The 14387-nt window shown below is 46.8% G+C and overlaps 1 protein-coding gene across 2 annotated transcripts in view; it reads left to right on the top strand.

The window, feature by feature from the left end:
* LOC141117019 (SLAM family member 9-like) overlaps positions 1-14387 on the top strand; it is a 202549-nt gene that overhangs the window by 166903 nt on the left and 21259 nt on the right. For both annotated transcript variants that reach the window (XM_073609590.1, XM_073609589.1), the window contains exon 3: positions 4533-4838. In XM_073609590.1, coding sequence (XP_073465691.1) covers positions 4533-4838 — 306 coding nt within the window. The remainder of the gene's footprint in view (positions 1-4532; positions 4839-14387) is intronic.

Here is a 14387-nt window from a genome sequence, read left to right on the forward strand (position 1 = left end):
AAGGGTCAGCAGATCCGAGTACGAATGCGCACTATTCAAAGCAGCGTTCGCGCTGGCCTTTTTTGGGGCGCTGAGGATAAGTGAGTTGGTGAGCCCGTCAAAGAAGGTTCCGGGCGGGCTTTTCCACGGGGAGGTTGAAGTATGGGTGGATAGAGTCCACATATGGATTCATAGGTCAAAAACGGATCAAGCAAGGAGAGGGAAATATCTGGAGTTTGGGAAGATTGCGGAGCATAGCATATGCCCGGTTAGGATTGTGGGAGCTTTCATGAAGGTTAGGCCTGCCGTTACCGGCCCCTTCTTGATACATGAGGACGGTTTGTGTCTTTCAAAATACCAGTTTGTAACGGTTTTTAAGAAATGTGTGGTCAGGGTGGGATGTGACCCTTTACAATTTTCATCACATTCTTTCAGGAATGGGGCGGCCACAGAGGCTGCTAGGGCGGGTTTGAGTCAGGAGGTGATTAGACGTATTGGCAGATGGGATTCGGATAGATTCAAACTGTATGTCCGCCCTCACATGGTTCAAATGTAATTTTAGGGGATTGTTTTATGAGTGGGAGTTGGGTATTAAGGTTCATGAGGTTGTATTATCTATTTCGTTTACAGGTCAAGATGTATGTCTGGTTTGGATACTCGGTCACTCCTACGTGTTTTGGGGGGCCAAGAGAGCGGACGTTCGGCCGAACGGCAGACAGCTTCGCATTCCCAGACAAGAGGCCCTCATCAGGTGGATTGGGGTTCCGGGCATGCAGTGGAATAGGGTGCTGGGGGAAGTGCATAGATTCTCCTGCCTGGACAGGGCCCCTGATGTATTGTTATTGCACGTGGGTGGAAATGACATGGGAGCTAGATCCATGAGGGACCTTATCAGGGACATCAAGTGCGATTTCTTGCGTTTAAAAGCTGCTTATCCCAAGATGGTCTTAGTGTGGTCTGACATGGTAGGCAGGCTATCGTGGCGCTGGGCTTTGTCAGATAAAAAAGTGAATAGGGCTAGGATAAAAGTTAATAAAGAAGTGAGCCGGTTTTTAATAAGGAATGGGGGCTTAGCCATTCGTCATAGGGAGTTGGAGGTTGACACATGGCGTTATTTGCGCAGCGATGGTGTACATCTCAATGAGGTGGGCACGGACCTATGGTCTTTAGGCTTACAAGAAGGCATACATAGAGGGCTTAGTGTGTGGAGGTGCTCGCAAGGGTAAGGGGTTACCCCTTTCATACTGTGGCAGTGGTTGTTTGTTCCTTGAATAGGATAAGTTCTGTTACAAGTTGTAACATGTGTACCCATCCAAGGATGGGGGGTTGTTTGATTGTACCCATCCAGATGATGGGAGTTTTTGCTGGTACCCATACATGGAAGGATGGGGATTGTAGTTGGTACCTTCAGGCCCTAAGGGTTAACCTGCAGGAGTTAAAATGCCAGGTCACTGGGGTATGTTGTTATAATGCCGTGTCAGGGGTTTCCGGCTGGCAGGTTTTAAATTAAGGAGGTTGTACCAGTGACCAAGGTCATAGTCATAGTTCTTACTGAGTAAGTTACCTTAACAAGTTATTTAAGAAAATACAGTTATTTATATATTTATGTTAATTTATATGTTTGAATAAAAGGCCACAAGGCCATTTTACTCCAGAAACTAGTCCGAGTCATCCCTGATGTTTTTGGAGGGAGGGTATGTACGGGTAGGATGGTATTAAGTATATGGGCTTAAGTCCTACAGTGTCAAGAGAGTCACGGAGCCAAAAGGGGGACCCTAAGCGCAGGGACGGCATGACAGTGCTGGACTTCACATCTGCCTGTCTCTGCAGGGTACACTTCTCCTTTTAGAGAAGGGGAGGGGCTGCAGGAAGAAAGTGTAGGAGATGTAGGAAGGGGAAGTGACGTCAGTCTAAGAGCGATGGTGGACGAGATTCCCACCCACCCTACCAATGGTTGGCAGTGGTTGTTTGTTCCTTGAATAGGATAAGTTCTGTTACAAGTTGTAACATGTGTACCCATCCAAGGATGGGGGGTTGTTTGATTGTACCCATCCAGATGATGGGAGTTTTTGCTGGTACCCATACATGGAAGGATGGGGATTGTAGTTGGTACCTTCAGGCCCTAAGGGTTAACCTGCAGGAGTTAAAATGCCAGGTCACTGGGGTATGTTGTTATAATGCCGTGTCAGGGGTTTCCGACTGGCATGTTTTAAATTAAGGAGGTTGTACCAGTGACCAAGGTCATAGTCATAGTTCTTACTGAGTAAGTTACCTTAACAAGTTATTTAAGAAAATACAGTTATTTATATATTTATGTTAATTTATATGTTTGAATAAAAGGCCGCAAGGCCATTTTACTCCAGAAACTAGTCCGAGTCATCCCTGATGTTTTTGGAGGGAGGGTATGTACGGGTAGGATGGTATTAAGTATATGGGCTTAAGTCCTACAGTGTCATGCTTGATCTTTTCATAGCTCAAAACAATAGAGCTTTCCCTATGCTATTGACTCTATAGTCCTATATCCCAGAGACCACCCACAGGATGTAGTTACAGGGCGTAGCCCTCTTAAGCCACTCACATGTTCTATTGTGAGTGATATCAGCAATACATGGTTGCACTTACCCCCACAGCCACATGGTCAAATGAATATGCGGCAGCCATTTTAAAGGTGACTGCTCACTCATACACACAGCATAGAGTTACTTATACAAAACACTCAAATCACACAATTACCTATACCAAACAGTTTAGGTTGTATTAATTGTCTGATTGGTTCTTTTTGAAGGTATACAAGTGTCTGGCTTGAATAGGGCAGGTCTTGTTTATTTATAGAGTTGAACAGGGATAACATAGGAAGGTGGTGGCTTCACAATCAGCCAATCAGACACTTGTATACCTTCAAAAAGAACCAATCAGACACATGTATACTATAAAATAGATATCCAGTAGTGATGTATACAATCGGCTGTGTGCAGAGCAATGTGTGCAGTTTCCTGCCAAAATACAGCGCAGACATCCAAAGCAATGTGCCTCACATTGTGCCGGGTGCAAACACTGCAAACATTGTTCTGATCAGGATCATGTGCATATTCCCTCTGTTACAATTGGCGCGAACCATACTCCATGAGACTGAGCGAGCCATAGCGTTGTACAGTTATACTATTGTTCCAAAGTATGTGGGTCTGTTTGCCGGGAGCGTAAATGCAGTCGCCATGAGGTGGCCAGTTTCTTGGTGAGGCATAAGCAAACATCCCTTAAACGGTGAACAGATCTCTCACATCCACTGGAAGGTTTCTACAACCAACAGTCCTCCACCGGCGTCTGTAAGTGCGGACATGCTCGCATGAGCGTATTGCAGCAAAACTGACACCATGAAAATCAGGTGCAAATACCATGTGCGTGTTATACACCAATACTTCAATTTTAGCTGCCTCGGAGGGGACAGGGAGGGGAGCAGGATGAGCGCCATCACATTACATACAGTGAGAATCTCCTTTTTACTTGGCGGCCTCTGTAATAGGAAGTCCCGTCTCCTGGGCCGCCATTGGACCACTGTTCTATCTATCATAGGAGATTCTCACTGTATGTAATCTGTCGACGCTCGTCCCTCCCTGTTCCCTCTAGGCTGCAGATGGGCATCAATCAGGCTGCACCGATGGCAATGCTAAGGCTGCTGCATTGATGGCAATGGTAAAGGCTGCTGCATTGAAGGCAATGGTGAGGCTGCTGCGTTGATGGCAATGGTAAAGGCTGCTGCATTGATGGCAATGGTAAAGGCTGCTGCATTGATGGCAATGGTGAGGCTGCTGCATTGATGTGGACTGATGAGGCTGCATTGATGGCACTTGTGAGGCTGCAGATGGGCACTGACCATTTTTTTTGCTTCAAAGTTCCTTATTTAAAATGTAAGTTTTTTTTCCTGAAACTTCCCTCTTAAAATGAATGTGCGTGTTATACGCCTGTGCGTGTTATACGCCGATAAATACGGTACATTAATAAAAATTTCCACAACAGAGCACACTTGCATGTGATGCAGATACTCATTTGGTAAACAGTTAGCATTCTAGCTTAGCAGCATTTTGCTAAAGTAAAGATGTTTTTAATGGATTCTTTGCAGCCAATTGGAAGCAAGATTATAAAAATAACTACTAGTTGAATATGAGTTTGTAATGCACAGCTGTTTGGCAGTATTTAACTGGATTCTCTTTTTCCATGGCTCAGATATTGCACACCAAGCAAGTAATTCTTCCCACCAGTGCAGCCCCCGAGTCTAGTTAGTCTTTGTGGGAGTACTGGGTTGGATTCTTCTGTTGCATCCCTGGGAAGAAAAGAGATCAGGTTGGTATATTGTAGTCTTAGAAAGTGCACAAATGGAAAGACAAAGCTTGTGCAGAAATAAATTACTTCTTTCATCTCTTCAGGTAGAAAAGCAAAAAGCCTTAGTGAAACAACCCTGGTCAGCATTTCCAGCCAGGTTGTAGGAAAAGCTGTCAAAAGTAGTATCCTGCTTTAAAAATACAAACATGTAACATAAATGTTTTTCCTCCCTGTAGAACCTGTTCCTACCCCATCTATTAGATGTGAGAAGAAGATTAAGGCCAGCGACTTTTGCAATGTGACTCTTCGGTGTTCCGTCCCAACAAACACATCATCCTTGTCTTATACCTGGAAATATAGACATGGAGACTCTAATGATTATCAGCTGTATAATAATTCTGGAGACACAATCCAGATATCACTGCAGCCAGAGTCCTGGAGCACAGAGGTCCTGTGTAAAGTACACAACCCTGCTGACCAAAAGAATATCTCTCTAAGAAAATTCTGCCAAGACTATCCTGACAAAGGAGATACTGCAGAAGGTAAAGTGAACTTTTGTAAAGGAAAAAATTCTAAATGATTTGAAAAAAAGGAAAAAAAAGGCCACCAATACCAGTGTTTAGTGGAACTTTTTTTATGCTTCTTGTCTTGTACTGGGTCTTTTTTTTGCCACCCACAGTGTGCAAAAAAACACCATAGTGAACCAAAAAAGTGCACTAAGGTGTGTCATTGGTCCCCACTCCTGAAGCTGACCAACAAGTATTAGGTGAGGGACACTCCCAAAGAGAGAGACCCCCAAGACAAGGGAAGAAGGAACCAGTCACACATTCTCCCCCTAGACTTCAGGGTAGGCCCAAAGATCCACACCCTTCAATCCTGAGTGAAAAGGTGACACACAAAAAAGTTAAGTGACAGACTTGTGGAGAGAAAATAAATAAAAAGTGCCATTGTATATGACAATGGCTAGGCATTCTGGCCCGGTAACAAAAATTGCCCTGGTCTTGGCCAAAAGGTCTAGCCAATGGGGTATATTGTGGAAAAAAGCAGGTGGTATCATGGTCTAGTGCCCTTTCTTACCATGGAGTCCCACAACCAAAGTGATACTTGGAGCACCCCCAGGGGGCGCTAAACACCACATAATCTTTGCAGCCTGCTATATTATGTCTTTTGTATGGACTCCAGGAAAATGACGCTGATGCATTTCCTGTTGAGTATAGATCCAGGGGTCTCCAAACTATGGCCCTCCAGCTGTTCCGAAACTACAATTCCCATCATGCCTAGTCATGTCTGTAAATGTCAGTTTTGTAATGCTTCGGGACATGTAGTTCCACAACAGCTGGAAGGCCGTAGTTTGGCGATCCCTGAGAGTGACAGATGGCATTGGGACTAATTAAATATGGCCGCCATAGTTTGTCTTCTATTTGTCCAGGAAAATGGCGCCGACATTAAACACAAAGAGCAGCTTGTTTAGCAGGCTATTTAAAGGATAGGAAAAGATGGGTCAGCACTCTAATATCCCCTGAAGACAAAATGAGTTGGGAGGAACTGCGTGTTTACGTATCTCCTAGGTTTGATACATCGGTGGTGCTGGCAGCCCCCTATGCCAGTGGAGAATTACAATGCGGATAGATTCCCATACTGTGATGCCTTGTCTGTGCTAACAAACACTGTCTTTTGCCTTTCTGATGCAGCTTAATAGCTGGTGAGTGTGCATAGGTGGTGGTTTTGAGCAACGTGTGGTGATATATTTGGACTGTTGGACGAATACTACAAACGGACAACTGTTGGTGTTATTCTTTACCACTAAGAAGAGTCACATGTTTGTGGGATTTTTTATGCACATTTTTAAGTCATTTTTGTCATAAGTATATTATTTACACTCTGGTTGGTAATTATAAGATGGTTACATTCATTCTTGATCACTTAGGTGCTGCACTTTTGGTTTCACATTCTCTGAATGGTGCCCTAGCCATTGGACCCCCTATGTTGACTAAGCAGCAGGGCAGCTACTTAGGATGGAACCCAGGATCTAAGCAGTATCTACTACATTGATTTCCAAGTTCCACGGGGATCGTCCATACATACTTAAATTGGTCCAAGTTACACCAATGCAACTATGAAATAATCCATACCTAATTTTCAGCTTTAATCCAATGCAATCAATACATTTGATTATTATTATTGTAGCGCCCTGCTCCTGATGGGCAGGTGCTATCTGTGTGAAATTAAGTTTGTCTGAAGCTGCAGTTTAGCTCAGACTAATTATGGTAAATTTACTGGTTTCTGTATCAGTTCAGCTGGGTTGTGTCAGTTTCCACTTGACCATGGGTGTCGCTGTGGCCACCGGTAAGTGTTGGAAATGCAACAGGCTGGATGCATTGGGTACCCTTTTACTCAGAAACAGCCCAGTGGGAGTGGTTCACTCGCTGTGCATTCTGGGTAAGGGTATTTAAGGTACAGGCGTCATGTTTTGGGGTCTTTTTTCTTTTTATCCATTGTGGTCCCTGACCTGAAGGCCCTCCTGGCCAAAGGGGGCCGGGGCAGCTCTGCTGCCTCGGGGCCGGCTGGCTCAAGGCGTTGCTACTGCAAAAGTAGGCCCAGGAGCTCTGGGGCCTGCTGATCCAAAGGGTGGTCCTGTGCTGTCTTGCTTGCGGGGAAAAGCCAATCGGTTTGAGGAGACCAGGGGAGGACTTCTCTGAAGGTGCCTGAGCAAAGTATGCTGGTACCTCAGGAGGAGCTTGGAAACTCAATCGAATTTTGCAACCTAGATCATCTATCTGACAGTATCGCCGGATTGGCTGAAAGAAACTGGTACTGTGCAGTTAAGCTTTAAACCTAGCTTAACCACTTCAATACTAGGCACTTAGACACCTTCCTGCCCAAGCCAATTTTCACCTTTCAGCGCTGTCGCATTTTGAATGCCAATTGCGCGGTCATGCTACACTGTACCCAAACAAATTTTTTATCATTTTGTTCCCACAAATAGAGCTTTCTTTTGGTGGTATTTGATCACCTCTGAGATTTTTATTTTTTGCGCAACAAATAAAAAAAGACCAAAAATTTTTTAAAAAAAACAATTTTTTCTTCGTTTCTGTTAAAATGTTTTGAAAATAAGTAAGTTTTCTCGTTCAATGATGGGCACTGATATGGCTGCACTGACGGGCACCTATAAGGTGGCACTGATGAGGTGGCACTGATGGGCACTGATGACAGGCACTGATAGGCGGCACTGATGGGCACTGATAGGTGGCACTGATGGGCACTGATAGGTGGCACTGGTATGCGGCACTGATGGGCACTCATAGGCGGCAGTGATGGGCACTCATAGGCGGCACTGATGGGCACTTATGGGTGGCACTGATAGGTGGCACAGATGGGCACTGATGGGCACTGATAGGTGGGCACTGATGGGCATAGATTGGCACTGACAGGTGGCACTGATGAGTTGCACTGATGTCACTGATGGGTGGCACTGATGATACTGATGGGTGGCATTGCTGGGCATAACTGATGCCTGTTAGTACATACTGGTGCCAATCAGTGCCCATTTGTGGGCACTGATTGGCACAGATTGGGCATAATTTGCACATGTGGATGGCCATGGGGTACATACCTTGCCATCCACATGTTGCTCACTTCCTTGGTGGTCCAGTGTGGTCATCTGAGGGGGGGCTGCGCTGATAAACAATCAGCGCAGACCCTCCTTGTCAGGAGAGCCGCCAATCGGCTCTCCTCTACTCGCGTCTGTCAGATGGAGTGAGGAAAAGCCGATCAACGGCTCTTCCTATTTACATCGTGATCAGTGATTGGACACGGCTGATCACGTGGTAAAGAGCCTCGGCCGGAGGCTCTTTACCGAGATCGGTGGAGCGGTGTATCAGACTGACACACAGCTCCACCGATCGCTGCAAAGCGCGCCCCCACGGACGCGAGGCGGCTGTTATCCTGAAGGACGTTGTATGACACCCAGTCGGGATAACTGAACCACCACCTGGCCGTCATTTTGCTATAGGCTGGGTGGGAAGTGGTTAAAAGTTTGGTTACACCGTTCTGTGGCAGAGGACTTGTGTAACGATCACAACGATTATACTTCTTTTTTTCATCAAGTCTGTGTCCGAGCATTGCACCGGCTGCTAGGTCAGTGAGAGAGACCTATCCGGTGAATGCTATATCCAGTTGAGGAAACCATTTGTCCTCTGGCTAGAAGAAATAACCTGATCCGCAATACAAGGTACCTGAATCCCCCCTAACCCTCCATCCCTCTACCTAACATTGAAGAATAAAAGAATTGCAAACATAAAGAAACGTAATGTTTGGTGCAGACATTATTGAATCTTTTCTTTTTAATGGGACTCCCCTGTGACGGACACGAGGTAAGAACCCTAGCTCATCCGACATTCAAAATATGAGACTGCATTTCATAACTGCAATTTACAGCGACACAGAAGTCAGCCCCACCCTACTAGCATACCTCCCAACAGTCCCGGATTGGGTGGGACTTTCCCGCATTGACACCTTTGTCCCGCGGTTCCGGACTACAGGGGCTTTGTCCCACATTACTCCATGCAGAGCAGGACCTGCAGTAGTATGCTGTAAGATATAGCACATCCAGTGATTGGTGGGCAACCCAGGGATTGGTGGGCGAGCCGGCAGCGGTAAGGCTGCAATGAGGCAAAGTGCAGCTGTCAGATTTAGTCTCTGATGTCAGGGATGGGCGGGCCGATACTCGCTTTCAGCCTCCTGACTCCGCCCCACAAACAGAGCGCCACCCTGCCCCACCCTGACACCGCCTACCACACCAGCACCGCCCTGCTCCTCCACCAGACTCCAGCCACCGGAGACCGGTGTCTTGCCGAGAAAGTTCCCTCAGCGGATAAGGACCCCCCCTGTACCCCCCCGGAGATAGCCGAAGCTCAAAATCTTCAATCAGTTGTACACGGCACCTGCGCCCTAGGTCCAGGTTCCTTCCCAACCATCCAAGTGGACCTAGCGGGGGAATAAAAAAGAGCCGAGCAAAGCGAGGCCGTGCCCGAAGCGTGGCGAGCGAAGCGTGGCGAGCGAAGCGAGCCCGCGAGGGGCCCTCTTACAGGCGCCGTGTACAGCTGATTTTCACCTATTCACCTTCGGCTATTTCCGCCGGATCCTACTGCGCAGGCGCAGTGCCTGCGCAGTAGAGGGGGGTCCTTATCCGCCGAGCAGAACTTTCTCGGCAGAACACCGGCACCCTGCCCCTTCTCCTGACTCCACCCACCACAGAGTGGCACCCGGCCCCTCCTCCTGACTTAGGCCACTAGAGAACGGCACCTTGCCCCTCCCCCTGACTCCGTCCACCACAGAGCAGCACCTGGCCCCTCCTCCTGAATCCGCCCACCATAGAGCGGTGGTATTCCAGTTACATGAGGGGTTGGGTGAGATTGGTGCTCTGCAGCGGACTGAGGAGGGTGGATGCCAGGGCCCCCAGGAGGGCCAAGAGTAGTGTGGTAGCCCCTGCAGTGCCGAGCCAGATCCTCACCCTGCAGGCCATGAACTCCAGGTGCGGGCAGTGGAGAACGCTGTGAGGGAGACAATTGTCACCAAGACTGGGGAGATCGATAGAGAGCTTCAGAGGTGAGTGGCTAAAACTGCCAGCATGGCCTTAGTGACGGGACTACAACTGCCAGCATTTACTGAGTGATAGGGGGACTACAACTCCCAGCATGGCCTGAGTGACAGGGGGACTACAACTCCCAGCATTTACCAAGTGACAGGGGGACTACAACTGCCAGCATTTACTGAGTGACAGGGGGACTACAACTCCCAGCATTTACTGAGTGACAGGGGGACTGCAACTTTCAGCATGGCCTGAGTGACAGGGGGACTACAACTGCCAGCATTGCCTGAGTGACAGGGGGACTACAACTCCCAGCATGGCCTGAGTGACAGGGGGACTACAATCCCCAAGGTGGTCAGGGTGACTAGGAACTACAACTGCCAGCATGACCATAATGACAGGGGAACTACAACTCCCAGCATATCCTGAGTTGCAGAGAAATTAGAAGTTCCTGTATGCATAGGGTAACAAGGGACTGTATGTACATAACGCACTCCTGAACCTCGCTCTCTGTATATAACGCATTAATGAACCTCGCAGTCTGTACATAGCGCATTCCTGAGCTTCACACTCTGTACATAACAAACTCGTAAACCCCGCACTCTGTACATAAGGCATTCCTAAACCTCACACTCTGTACATAACGCATTCCTAAACCTCGCACTCTGTATATAACGCACTCCTAAACCTCGCAGTCTGTACATAACGCATTCCTGAACTCCGCACTCAGTACATAACGCACTCCTGAATTCTTCCACACTTTGTGTAACACTTTTTCTCAATGTGTGCAAAATCATTTGTAATGGAAGGTTTTTAGTCTTTTTTTTAATGATTGTACTGGGGTAGGTGTCTGTGAGACTCTTGCTTGTGGCAGAGCAATCAAAGCAGGAAGCCCGAGTTTGTTTTAACCACGCCCCATTAGCCCCTCCCACTCTTAATCATTTGGCCACATCCGTTTTTTTACCTCGGCGTGCGTAGGGACACTTCCTCTCTCAAGTTTCCCTCATTCTGAAGTTCAGAAGTTGGGAAGTATGCTACTAGTCCTCATTTCCTATACAGAAAAACACTACACTTCTATGATCAGTATGAACAAAGAGAAACCGAAGCAACACCAACCTCCAAACCCAGACTGCTGGTTGAAAGCTAAACAGTGGGGACCTTGAGTGGAGAGTGTGAACAAGTTTTGCTTTTTGACTGCTGGTGATTGCTGGGTTGCATTTTCAGGTTCTTTTTTGGGCTTTTCCTTGTAGCTTTTTAACACCATTTTCTGTCACTTTTTAAACAGCTTTTTTTTTCTTTTCTTCTTTCAGCCTACTAATTAAGGGGAGTGGTTAATTGGTCACAGGTGCTTGAGGTCTATATAAAATTCGGTTGAACTTATTGTGAGCCTGCTCATCTTTGAGCTTGCTGGAACTTAGACCAAGTCGAACTGGACTAAGTGGTGAGTGAAAAAACCAGAGTGGAAAACAAGAGGTTGTAATAGGAGTCAAGTACTTGTGTAGGGTGAGTGTTCACCTGTGTATTGTAAGTACATAAGTGCTGCGAGTGCACGTGGGCTGTATTGAGTATTAGTGTCAGGTAGTACCTGTGTATTGTGAGTACCTGAGTGTTGTCTGAGTAGTGTGTGTGGATTGTTAGTACTTGTGTATTGTGTGTGTGCACGTGGATCAGCGAGTGCGCGTCGGTCTGCAAATGCGCGTTGATGAGCGAGTGCGCATTGGTGAGTGAGTGCACGTTGGTCAGCGAGTACCTGTGTATTGTCTTGTTGAGTACCTATGTATTGTCTTGTTGAGTATTAGTGTCAAGAAAATAGTTGTTAGGTAATTTGGACAGGATATAATCCCCAATCCTCATTAAATTAGTAGGTACAATGCCCAGTGGGTGTGGAGATGCGACTCGGTGTACATCTTGCGGCATGTATGCGCTCCTTGATCATCCAATCGAGGGCGAATACTGCTGTGCAAAATGTAAGCACATTGTTTCCCTGGAAGCCCAGGTTTTGAATTTGGCTAAGCAACCGTCAGCACTGAGAAGTCCCTCCATACTAAAAGAGAGCCAGGAACGTACACGGCAGGTGCCGGTAGGGGCCAGCACAGAGGCGGATGGAGACAAAGAGGTGCAGGCACCAGGAAAGAGTAGATGGGTGACAATCAGGAAGGGTAGAGGGGGAAATGCCAGGGAGGCCGATCCAGGGCTGGAGCAGCCCAATAAGTACCCTCCATTGAGTGACATTGGTGAAACCAGTCAGGGACCAGCACTGCTGGAGCTGAAGGACTCTCCTAGCTGCCAGGGGAAGAACTCCTCCAGTGAGAGTGAGGGGGGGAAGCAAAGGGAAAGGAAAGACAGATTCTGGTGGTAGGGGACTCAATCCTTACAAGGACAGAGAGGGCAATCTGTAACAAAGACCTGAAGTGCCGAACTGTATGTTGTCTACCAGGGCGCTCAGGTTCGGCACATCACGGATCTGGTGGACAGATTACTCGGAGGGGCTGGGGAAGACCCAGCTGTCTAGGTGTACGTTGGCACCAATGACAAAGTCAGAGGCAGATGGAGTGTCCTAAAGAATGATTTTAGGGACTTGGGAGCTAAATTGAGGAAAAGGATCTCCAAGGTAGTATTCTCAGGAATACTACCAGTACATTGAGCCACACCAGAAAGGCCGAGGGAGATTAGGGAAGTAAAGAAGTGGCTGAAGAGCTGGTGTAGTAAGGAGGTATTTGGGTTCCTGGAGGACTGGGCCGACTTCTCAGTCGGTCACCAGTACTATAGAAGGGACGGACTGCACCTAAATGAGGAGGGTGCAGATCAGCTGGGAGTAAAGATTTCCAAAAAGTTAGAGGGGTTTTTAAACTAGGCAACGGGGGGAGGGCCCAGAGGTAGAGATAGTCAGCGCGGAACACATTCCAGAGGGTAGTACTGGGGGCATTAGTGGTAGGTTGACTAAAGCACATAAACCCAAGGTAAGTATAGTAACAAGTCCAAGTTGCAATCTCGGAACACCCAATAAGAGGATAGTATGCGACCGGTCCAAACTACGTGGCTTGTTCACCAATACCAGGAGCCTGGCGGACAAGATGGGTGAACTAGAGATACTGTTGTACAAGGAGGATTTGGATTTTGTGGGAATTTCAGAGACCTGGTTCAACAGCTCTCATGATTGGCTGGCAACCATTCAAGGGTATACCCTTTATCGCAGGGATAGAGAAGGTAAAAAAGGGGGAGGGGTATGCCTATATATCAAGAATAATGTACAAGTGAATGTGAGAGATGACATCACTAAGGGAGCTAGGGGGAGGTGGAATCCTTATGGGTAGAGCTCCAAAGGGATAAAGCTAAGGGGAAAATATTACTGGGAGAATGCTATAGGCGCCCTAACCTGAGGGAGGAGGGGGAGACGGATCTCCTATCACAAGTTGGATTAGCAGTAAGGATGGGAAGTGTTATCATAATGGGGGATTTTAATTATCCAGGCATAGGCTGGGCGGAGGGAACCACGCATTCGTCTAAGGCTCGCCAGTTCCTAAATGTCTTGCAGGACAATTTCATGGTTCAGATGGTAGACGCACCAACTAGAAATAAAGCGTTACTGGATCTACTAATTGCAATACAGACCTGATCACGGATGTGGAAATACGGGGCAATTTAGGAAACAACGATCACAGGTCAATTGGCTTCAGTATAAATCACACAAATAGGAAACATAAGGGGAATACAAAGACACTGAATTTCAAAAGAGTCAACTTCCCTAAACTACGAACCTTGTTAAAAGGCATGAATTGGGATAAAATCTTAGGAACAAAGAACACGGAGGAGAGATGGGTTTGCTTTAAGAGCATATTAAATAAGGGCATTAGCCAATGCATCCCATTGGGTAATACATTTAAAAGAGCGAACAAAAGTACTGGATGGCTTAACTCCAATGTAAAAATGCATATAAAACCAAAGGAGAAGGCCTTCAAAAAATACAAGGTTGAAGGATCATCATCAGCATTCAGACTTTATAAAGAATGCAACAAGAAATGTAAGGGTGCAATTAGGGCGGCTAAGATAGAACACGAAAGACACATAGCGGAGGAGAGCAAAAAAAATCCCAAGAAATTCTTTAAGTATGTAAACAGTAAAAAAGGGAAGACAGACCATATTGACCCCATAAAGAATGAGGAAGGACATCTGGTTACAAAGGATGGGGAGATGGCGAAGGTATTGAATTTATTCTTCTCCTCAGTCTTCACGAGGGAATCGGGGGGCTTCAGTAACCAAAACTGCAGTGTTTATTTTGTGTTTACTTATGACACATCACAGGAAGCACCTCCATGGTTAACAGAGGAAAGAAATAAAATTGGATTTGGGAAATTTAACATTAATAAATCACCGGGACCAGGTGGCTTGCATCCAAGGGTAGTTAGGGAACTCAGTCAAGTAATTGCCAGGCCATTGTTCCTAATTTTTACTGACAGTCTACTGACTGGAATGGTACTAGGTGATTGGAGAAAAGCCAATG

Source organism: Aquarana catesbeiana, linkage group LG13 (genome assembly GCF_042186555.1).
Source record: "Aquarana catesbeiana isolate 2022-GZ linkage group LG13, ASM4218655v1, whole genome shotgun sequence".
NCBI classification, from domain to species: domain Eukaryota; kingdom Metazoa; phylum Chordata; class Amphibia; order Anura; family Ranidae; genus Aquarana; species Aquarana catesbeiana.